General features: G+C 41.8%; 1 protein-coding gene across 2 annotated transcripts; it reads right to left on the bottom strand.

The window, feature by feature from the left end:
* Nucleotides 1-4,655: 4,655 nt before the first annotated feature.
* LOC139932771 (uncharacterized protein C1orf232) lies at nt 4,656-7,755 on the bottom strand. 2 transcript variants are annotated; one of them, XR_013506936.1, is made up of 5 exons: nt 7,404-7,755; nt 6,025-6,102; nt 5,827-5,933; nt 4,762-5,197; nt 4,656-4,716 (listed from the first exon to the last, which is right to left on the bottom strand). XR_013506936.1 is itself a non-coding variant. In XM_071926656.2 (4 exons), the coding sequence occupies exons 1-4, from the start codon at nt 7,482-7,484 to the stop codon at nt 4,831-4,833; spliced, it is 633 nt and encodes a 210-aa protein (XP_071782757.2). In that variant the 5' UTR covers nt 7,485-7,755; the 3' UTR covers nt 4,662-4,830. The 2 variants fall into 2 exon arrangements, 1 of the variants encoding a protein (XP_071782757.2); XM_071926656.2 differs by having other exon boundaries at nt 4,662-5,197.
* Between the last annotated feature and the right edge of the window lie 3,008 nt (nt 7,756-10,763).

Raw genomic sequence — 10,763 nt, 5'->3', positions numbered from 1 at the left:
GTCATCATTGTTCATCGGTAGAAAAAGAAAGTACTGTGTCTGAATTGGCGGCTCAGACCGTAGCGAGGGGGCGGAGTCACACCTGCAGCAGACAGAGAGGAGACACGCAGCATCTCAGGGAGCAGAGAGGCAACATGGGAGACATGGATGAGCCATATGGTGACTGACAGAGAGACAGGATCAGGTTACTGAAGAAAGAGCAGAGGGGTGGGGTGGGTGGGGTAGGGGGGGTCGCCACTCACCTACATTAAAAGGCTACCCATGTTACAGTTACACATTTCAACAGTTTGTGCACCAAGGCCAGTGTGTGTTTCATTTAGCAGGGAGATAAGCTTCAGTGTCCTTTATTCAAACCTAAACACTGGGATCTGTCTGGGAGTGTTTTGGCTTTCTATATGCAACCTCTGACACATTTCCAATTATGCTTCTTCTTTCTTTCTTTCTTTCTTTCTTTCTTTCTTTCTTTCGTTCTTTCGTTCGTTCGTTCGTTTTGTTTTTAGGGTTAGGGTTATTTCTTTCATTGGTTATTTCTTTCTCTTTTCTTTTTTGATCAATCTCCATGCTGGCACTGTAGATATTGGTGTATTCAGTTTTGTTGTTTTTACTCCTCTGTGTGTATGTCCACTCGTGTGTGTGTGTGTGTGTGTGGGAGCTGCTGGCTTTATCAAGGTACTTTCACTTATTTTTTCTTTCCTTCTCACACTTATCGTCCAACCTGGACCTGGAAATGTCTTCTTCCACTCGGGGTAACGAGCAGATCTTCACCTTGGACTCACTGGCACACATTTAAACTTAAACAGTCTCGCAAACTCCGAGACATGAGAGACTTCCCATCAGCCCACTTGTGTCTCGATGCAGTTTCACTACAGCCTCCCCCTGCACAAACTGCCAACCATCACTGTGTCGTTTTTGATTATTTCATGTTCTACAAACTCCATTTCCACTGATCATCGGTCACTTGGTGTCATCAAACCGCAATATGTGCCTCAGCGCTGCACGCTAGCATCAACCAGTCAGCAGCATTCATCAGCTTTCACCCAAACAAGCCATTTTCATGATCATGTCCCCAAAAAACTCAAAATGTTCCTCCGGGGCTGGTTTTATGGTTCCTGACACAGGAGCTGGGTGAGTTACATAAATGTGTCCAAAAAGCTGAGCACGTCTCTGTGTAGTGTGTGTGTGTGTGTGTGTGTGTGTGTGTGTGTGTGTGTGTGTGTGTGGTGGTGGTGGTGGTAGAGGGGAGGGGGTCATGGTCTGTTTTGATTCAAACTGAGGCTGACAACTGTGGCAGGAGTCTGTAGGACAGAACAACCGAGACTGACGGACTGTCATAGGATCAGTGATGACAGCTTGAAATTTGACTGACACAGGAAAGACATGGGACTAATGGAGGCTGGTAAACTACACAAGCAGATACACACCAGAGTTTCAGTGCATCCACTCAATTCATTTTACACTCTTAAGTGGATGGTACTGCGAATTCTAGTTGAAACCACAACAAAGGCCCCTAAAATGAAAAGGAAACAGCATTGTATCTGAGGAAACATGGAGCAGGCTGAGAGGAAATGGGTGTAGATCATCAGGCAAAAAGAGCTGAATAGCCAAAGAATAGGGAGAGAGGAAATAAAAGAGGAGATAGATCAGAGAGGAAGGGTGAGGTGCTATAAATGACATCACACCTTTCCATCTGGGAGGAAGTTATTGATAGGAAAGATGACCAGCTTCTGTTTCGGATCAAATCGCCAGATTTTACTGCAGGAATGAGTGTTGTGTGTGTGTGTGATAAAGGAGAGAGCGCTGAAACAGGATAGAGAGATAAAGGAGATAAAGTTTTACAGTCAAGAGTGCTGACATCTAGGTCGAGGGCGCCCCCTGCAGGCTGGAGGAGTCAGAAACTTCATACAGTATAAATGCATGTTGTTGCATGGGTGATTTTATCATACTCTTTTGTATTTGATTATTTCTTTATTGATAAATTTAGATTAAATTAAATTAGAATTATAAGAATTATAAGATTAAATTAGATTAAATTTAGAAGTCTATAATGTGATCCATATTTCTTGACACATTTTATTCCAAAATAAGATCTCTGTTTGCAAAAATGATTGTTGGCAAGAAAGTAAAACTAAAAAATATTATTAATTACTATTAAAGTTATGAAGCATCTTAAGACCTTTGCCATAAAAAAAACTGTAATTTTGAAATATTGACTGATTAATAAAGAAGCACAGCGTTCCAAAATGAGAATGTATGCAAAATGGATTATGTAGAGCGGTTTGGAATAAAATTTTCATTGAAACACACTAAATATTGAAAACTTTTTTTTTCTTCATCCAGTAGTCACCCTAATGGACTATATTAAGGACAAGTAAACTGGTTCCCCTGGTTCATCATGGTGCTAATCCTTACCTTTTTTTCCCCTTTCAGCACCCTGGTAGTTCTGTATATTGTTGTGTCTGTCATTGATTCTCGTGCCGCTGCAGAGAAACTGTGAGCCACCAGGATGCTCAGCAGCAGCAGCAGCAGCAGCAGCAGCAGCAGGCTCAGTTGGTAAACCGAGCACGTCCACCGTGAGTCTCTCTGACCTCCTTTACTTTTGCAGAACTCACAGCTCTGGTGTCCTTTGCTTGACCTGCTGGGTTTGCCTCCAGGTGGGTGTGGAAATGGCCTCCGTCAGTTTGTTTTTAGGGAAGGGCGGAGAAATTCACACAGCTCAGCCCAACAGCTACAGTAGGCACATGTACATGCTGAGTTATGGTCAGCCTAAGAACATTCATTTTCTCTAATACTGGACTATTTGTTGGAGATATTATTTGATTAACTCATCTATATACGTTATATATAGACGAGACGCCTATATAAATAGTCTGCAACCAGTCAGTGTTTTTTTAACCACAAACAGATTTGTAAATATTGATGGCGTGTCTTGCCACATATTTACTTAGAATTTTATATAAAAACAAGTAAATCTTCAAATGTAGATGTAGGTGGTCTTATCTGTGAATCTTGGTTTATGATACAAAAGCTGCACTGAGCCAATGGGAGAAGATTATATCTTTTAATATACTGGAATTCATACCTACTTATGCCCCATTTCAACTTGTGTAAAAAAAAAACACAAGTAGACAAAACAGTCTATTCTAAAAGTAATAATAGGATAGAGTTGCAATATATATATATATATTTCATATACAGTAGTTAGTCATTATAGAAGTCCTTCCTACCTATCCTGCATTAGTACTGCGAGATTTTACAAAAAAATCCTCTTGGATTGGAGATACAGTGCAGCAGCATGCATGTAGAATTTACATTTGTACGGTGCATCAAGCTGTTTATTTTATTATTATTATTTTGGTGTCTTGGATGAAAACATTCACATTTTCCTACCAGTCTAAGAATGGGTTAGATAACAGAAATATTTCAGAATTTTTTTTATATTACCCTATTTTGCTGAACAATTGATCTTACACTCATTGTATGAACAAAACTCCATTGATATGTCTGTGTTTGAATGAGCTACTATTCCTTGTCTGAATTTTTAGTGCAACAGTCTTTATTACAGCATACCAGAAGGCAACACAACAGAAAGAAACATTCAGCAAGTAAGAAAAAAAACAACAGAGAAAAAAATGATAACAAATGAAGTCACATTTTTTTTCAAGTCACAAAATTGGGAATGTTGAAAACTCACACTTTGCACATTTCAGTCTCAGACACAATCAGAAAATTCAAGTCAGTTAAGTCATCACCTCAATGCACCACCAGCAACACAGTAACTTTAACATTTAGGTCCTGATACTGTGCCACCAACCACACACATTCACATTTTACACATTTCATATCCTTATATCCTTTCTTATTCCGGATTTGTGAGGAAAGCAAAAATATTTTGTAAATGTTTATATTATGTAATAGTTATGTAGCATCGCCAAATCCCTTCACTGAAATCCCTCACTAAGCAGTGCAGGTTAAGTGAGATAATCCTCAACTAATCCAGCTATCACTGTCTTTAATCTCATAATCTAGTTTTTGTTAGACTACAGATTAGATCCAGTTTGCTGACAGGTGTGTAGGCCCTTTGACAGGGTTTAAGAAGCATGCTGGGCTGGTGATGATAACACCGTACAACCCCAAAGAAGAGGGTTGAAAGTTAAGAGGACTCTACTATGTGGCCTATATGCCAGTCTGGTTTGCCCCTAGTGAAATTAACTTATCTACACATATGGACGCCCTACCAGACTGACACCTAAGCCACTTATATATATATATATATATATACTGCCTCTCAAGCTGGGAAAGAGACAACCATGAGCTCTGTGGGCATCCTGGAACAATGCATCCCCAACACACATCTAACCAGTAGTGTAGTGGTGGGTATACACACACATACATTCATAGCATACCCACCTCTTTTCCTCTTTTACCTCCATTAATCAGACAAATTTCCTTACAGTAGAAGCAATTTTAGAAGTCCCCTTCCTGCATCTATCCTGCATTGCAACTGCAGACACATCTTTCTTTAATGTTATAGAGTAGAACCACAACTAGTTGATATTCCTTGTAGCGTAGCTGAAAAGAGAGAGTACATTTTCTTAAGCAATTCTTATGGGGGATGGAGCTAAAAGTGCAACAGTTGTTCAGCAAAGCATGCAGTAAAAAGGGACTTCTCCAATGGCTTCATTTGTATATTGGATGGTACGATTACAGAAAAATACCCTCTTCCTGGGAACAGTACACCCTCCTCCTAAATTTCCGCTACACTGCTTCATCTAACCACCTCCAACCCCACCAGCTACATATATGTTTCCCAGATTTCTTTGTCATAGTCAGCTAGTTGGTCTTTGTCATGCTCTTAGTCTTCAGGTCTGCTAGCTTGCTGGTGACAAAGTTCCACTTGAAGGACGCCTCCTCACTCCCTCCTCCCAACGTGACGTATTTGGAGAAGCTGTTGTTGCTGCTTCCTCCTCCTCCTCCTCCTCCGTCGCTCTCCGCTCCCTCTGTATTCTCCCCATCCTGCCTCTCCTCCCCCCCGGCTTCACTCACCCCCTCCTCGCTCTGCCCTGCCGCCGCGTCGCTCGCGGCGGCAGCGGCTGCCGCCTCCGCCTGCTTCTTGGCGGCCCAGTTGGTTGCAAAGCTATCCCAGAATCCTGAGCGCCTAGTGGGTCGTGGAGGCTCCTCAGGTTTTACTGCAAGTGGACTGGGAATACAGAGAAAGGAGGGGGGGTAGATTGGAGAATCAATTAGCCAATGACAAGTGGATGCTTTGGCTTTGACCCTTGAACACATTATTGCTATTTGCCTATAAGGTTGCTGATCTATTTAAGCTCAATCAACTGGTTCACTCATTGTAAACAAATTGGAGCTTTTGCAGAGGGGCTCTAGAGGCAAAAATAATCTGATTGGTTGAGTTAAAACCCAATAGCTGGAGCCAGGAACCACATTTTCTTTTCTGTTTAAGTAACGTTAGACTGAAATCCAGTGAAAAGGGCAAGAGGTAAGAGAGAAGGTAGTTAATATTATGAAGTCTAGTGCTCTTTTTACTAACTGAAGGGAGGGGAAAAAAAGTACTCTACCCATATGAAGTTATCTAGGGTCATGAATAGTCTTTGCCATTTATATTGTTTATTTATATTTTGACCAAATTAAGTTACTTCTTTGCCATTCAAGTTGCCAGCTAACTTGCTGCGCCAAACAATTGAGGTTCTTTGGCCACTGAGGTTTAAGTCTGACCACTGACCAATCCTATTTCCACTTACACAAAGCCCATAGACTGTGGGAAGTGCAAAAATGGACAGATGTCACCAAAAGGGCACAAGCTCCACTCACTGGTCAGCCACCGGCGGGCTCTCGGTCTCCTCTAGAAGCTGGTGCTCGTCGTCTTTGTTGAAGAGAGCTGACATCCTGTTCCAGCCTCTCGCCCCGGCCCCCTGCACCTGGACACACAACCAGCCACACACACAGGGTCAAAGGCAATTCGGGCTCAACTATATATAAAATTGAATATATCAGTCAGCATTCACATACTCGCTTAGCCAACTGGGAAACAGCGTTGTGCCCCTCATCCTCCTGCACTGGGCTCACATCATTCTCCACCTCATGGACCTGCAACAGCAGAACAAAACTGAAGGCATGTACGTATGCACACGTCATTGTATGTACGCATGTACAATGTATTGTCTGAACTTGTCATGACTTTATTGAAGATTTGTATGCATTGGTCGCCATCTAGTGCATCTAGTGGATACTACAGTAGTCCGTGTTAACCTGTAGATTACATTGGAGAAGACTTAAAAGTGTATATAAATAAATGATGAACAGGAAGATAGAATAGATTGCTAGAGGCTGATTTACTGGCAACTTCAAACATTTCCTGAAACCTTTTCTTTTCTTTTTCTAATTATTTTTCTACATTTGTCCTGGTTTATGCCAAAGGTGGTGAATACTCCCAGTGAATCAAACTCACAACATTTCCACATTGACTTATGATATGACAGAAACCAATCAAGGAAGGAAAGGTCATGGTGTCACCCTTGTGTGTATCAAATTTAAGGTCGCAAGTATACATGTAGCGTATTTGCCTCAAATAACAGCGATGACAACTCTACACATCTGTCTAAATGGAAACTCCCTCTCCAAACTCACATTCCCTGTCATCCCCACGCAGGCCCTGGCACTGCGAGACCACAGTGTGAAGCTGCTGGTTGGCTCATCTGAGCGCGCCCCGAGGCCTTGGCTATCTGTCTCATCCCTGTCAGTCAGTGGAATGCCAACTAATCCGTTTGTTCAGCTCCCGTGCAGGATCGGGTTCCCCAGCTCTCCAGAGATCTGGGTCAACTCAACACTGTCTGTTTCGCTGGTACCAAAACCCTGGACGGACTACAGATGTCACCAGACGAATGCCTAAATCGCCATGAGGCAGTTTCCCATAAAAACACTGAAAATGACTTGTACAATTGCTTTGATGTAGTTCCAGTGCGAGTAGCGTAACGGTTGGTGCGTCACTTGATGCTGTGAATAGATCTGCCACTAGATAGATATGTTTCTGAGATTCCATTTTGACATGGGAAACAACAGTAGGGCTTTATGGCGATGTTTACGTACACAGTTATATCTGTCCATGATTCAGTTTGTCAAAATGACCACAATACAAATGAGGAACCACTGTGCGGGCCTAACTTCTGCCCTAAGTACCTATTTCTCAGAGAGAGCACGAAACGGTCCGAAACTCAAGGTCATTAAATCCCGTGATGAATAAGAAATGATCAGCAAAACAAACATTGGCTACTTTCTGCCCATTCAATGCCGCCAACGCCATCAACCCTCTCTCAATTCATTGTAAGCATAAGAATCAATAAGAGGAAAGAAAACAGAGCAAGAAAGGGTGAAAGCTTCGAATTCTGTACCTCTTCAGCAGTGTCCTCCTCATGTTCGGGGTTAAGGGTCTTCAGCACTTTGCTCTTATACACTTTCCACATAGGATTCATACTTGCGCAACTAGAGAAGCTCAATACTCAGGGCAAGACCTGCGAAGACCTCTCGATGCCTCTGTGGTCCACCCTCCACCAAGTCCCCACGTCCAGCTGCAGCTCTTCTCAGTTGGGCCGACTTTCCCCTTTGTCCATGCGTAAGGTCCTCGGTGCCTCTTAGAAGGAAAGGAACCGCGAGGAACTTTATTCAGCAGCCGGGCCCGTGTTGTTTCATAGTGCTTTTTCCTGGTCAGATTATGTCCGTCTTGTCAGGCGCGGGGGATGACAGTTGCTTTCGTCCACAGAGAGTGTCTGAACAGGTAAAGAGAGGAAGCTGCTGTGAGTGCATGCACCCACGCACGTGTACACACGCACACACACACACACACACACGCACAGGCACGCACGCATAAACACACACACACGTACAGAAACGCACACACACACACCCACACACACACGCACGCACACTCAGCGTCACGGTTCAGAATCCCTGCATTGGTTACCTGGAAACAGGTGTGGATTTCCTCATGCATATTTCAGAGAGTCTCTTTTCCAGAGCCAGAGGTCCATTGTCAACCAGCGCTGGTAGACAGGCTCCTGTAACCCTAGTGCACGTGAACGCACGCACACACACACACACACACACACACACACACACACACACACACACACTATTGTCATGTTGATAGATGCCTTTTAGGATGGAAACCCTGTTTGGATCATTTCAAGGGGATGACAGCTCAGTGCCTCATGTTCGGTGCACAGAGAATAGTGTTCCTGCTAACTTGTGTTAATTTATCTCACTATTTATGATGTGATACTGTTTTTAACAAGATAAAGCACAAGTAATCTCCCTCAGAGTTGGCTTAACTGTTCCCAATGCACCTTTAAAGCTCCTAGTCTAGAAACTATAATATTTTTTAAACAAAAAATTACCTAAGGAGGAAGGAGGGATGCATTGATCACCCCTAATCTGCCAAAAATGTCCTACTTCACAAAAACTTTAATATCTACAATTTTAAACATTATAAACATCTCACTACCCAACCCACTTATCTTCTATTGTTTACCTGGCCACTTCCTTCAAGTCCTCCCATTGGTTGCTTCTGGGATATCAGTCATACGCCAATCAGATTTAGGTACACAACAAGGTACGCTGGTTTTCTGTGACTGGTCGCTTGGCAACCTGAGAGAGCTGGCAAGTGTCATGTAGATAGAGACAGACGTATAAAGCTTTGATGACTGATTGGGTTTCACTAGCCGCCCACAACAATACAACTGACTATGGCGTGAAATATATTTCCCCTCTTTGGTACTGAGCAGTTTTAACGTTTTATAGTTCAAAAAGAAAATAAAAACGAGATAACTGCAAGTCTCAGTTATCCCTTTTAATGCTGAAATAATTATGACATGGTGAAAAGTATTGCATGTTTGCCATATTTTTCCTGAGTTACAAACATAGTAACATAGTATTTGTGCACATACCATACATGTAAAACTATCCAGTGTAGCCTTGATGACAATCTTGATTATACCCCACAGAAATCTGATCTTCCATATAGCTCTCGTGTTTCTGGTTTTGATTACCATACAGAGTTCGTCAGTAATGAAGCTGTAAGGGCGGGAAGATCCATAAGATCAACATGAATAATGAATGGCCTCCTATGGGAGAGACTTCCATACACACACACTGATGGATGTTAGTTATTTGAAGAGGAGCCAGTTTGGTGATGGCAGGTGAAGCTCATGTTTCAGATGGGAAAAGACACACCCAAATATTTACCAGTTGCCCAGGACTCGCACATCCCCTTGGCATGTCTTACCACTGGATTGTTATGGAGGCAGCATGGCCTCTTTAATGATCCAGATATCAGTTTGAATAAGCACAAAAATTATTGAAAAGCATAATTAAAATGTGTTTAAAAATGGGAAATTGCATCGTACTCACTTCTTGAAATTCTGTTTCTAAATAAGAAATGCACAAGCATGGGGTTCTAGTTCAAATAACATGTCAGCCATACTTTTAATTACATACCTTTGCATAAAAAAAAGATCTGCGAATAGTTCATATTAGGTGGAGCGATGCAATATGAGACCCATATATTGTGTAGTTAACTTTCTATATATTCGTTTAGGATTGAGTATGCACATAAAATGATCTCGCCTCTCACTAGAGGTCACAGTTTCCTCTGCTGGCCGAAGCTTTACCTCCAGGCTGTATGGATGAAACATGGACATTCATATCAGAAATTATCCTAAAATAAGCATTCTATGAACAAGCCCTGTCTGGACCCTATATATACGCTATAATTAGCATCATTTCATACATCAATTCAAATATTTCAAAACAGGATGTAGAAAATTTCACTGTCACTGTACGATATGTTGAACATCTGTAACAACATTTTAAAATCCATCCTACCAAAGCAGTGTGTCTGTCTTGCCATAGCAATAGAGGTGGTGTTAAGTTTCTGACTACATTAAAGGCCGTGCTGCATAATTCAGGGACTGGGACAACTACAGAGAAGCAAGAAACAAATATTCAGGTGCATTGAACTCCTTTTTCTCAAAGTCATTCGCATGATTTCTTTTTTTACATTTATTTACACAAAGAAGGCTTTTACCAGCCACTCAGGCTCTTTTTCAGCACTGCCTTGCTTCAGATTCATACAGTTACACAGCAGGGAGCTGCACAGTGTAAGGGGAACAATTGTGGGGGAAGTGTTTTGCCCAATGACACTTCGGTAGTTTCTGAGGTAGGGGACAGCGTAAGTCATTCACTGTCCCTGCTCAGATTTTCCCAGCAAACAATGCATTAAAACCAGTAATTATGCTCATTGTGCTCATTTATATAACTTCTGCATTTGCTCCATTTTAAATCTCTCCCAATAGGTCAGCAGCACCTGACATGCCTTAATGATCTGGATGTGATAGAGACAGCAGTTCGCTGCACTGTAACCATACTGCACCATAATAATCACATAACCCCCATACATCTTATCTTTATCTTGTCTCGATCCAGACATATTAATTGCTTATTTTCATTGTCACTTGTATTTGCTCACTAACCATGTGACCATTTTATTCAAATGAAAAGTAAAAATGAAAAGAAACAAAAATGAGCTAGTCATTGCCTTTATTCACCACAAGGTGACTCAAGAGTCCTTTATAATGTTTTGGACATCTTGATGATGCATCGATTTCTATTATTTTAAATGGACATTATGATTAGAATTATGAATTTATTTTATCACGTAGGGAATGAAACCTGTTGATGCTGGCATAAAGTACTGT

Source organism: Centroberyx gerrardi, chromosome 12, assembly GCF_048128805.1.
Source record: "Centroberyx gerrardi isolate f3 chromosome 12, fCenGer3.hap1.cur.20231027, whole genome shotgun sequence".
NCBI classification, from domain to species: Eukaryota; Metazoa; Chordata; class Actinopteri; order Beryciformes; family Berycidae; genus Centroberyx; species Centroberyx gerrardi.
This window is presented reverse-complemented; position numbering and strand designations above follow the sequence as displayed.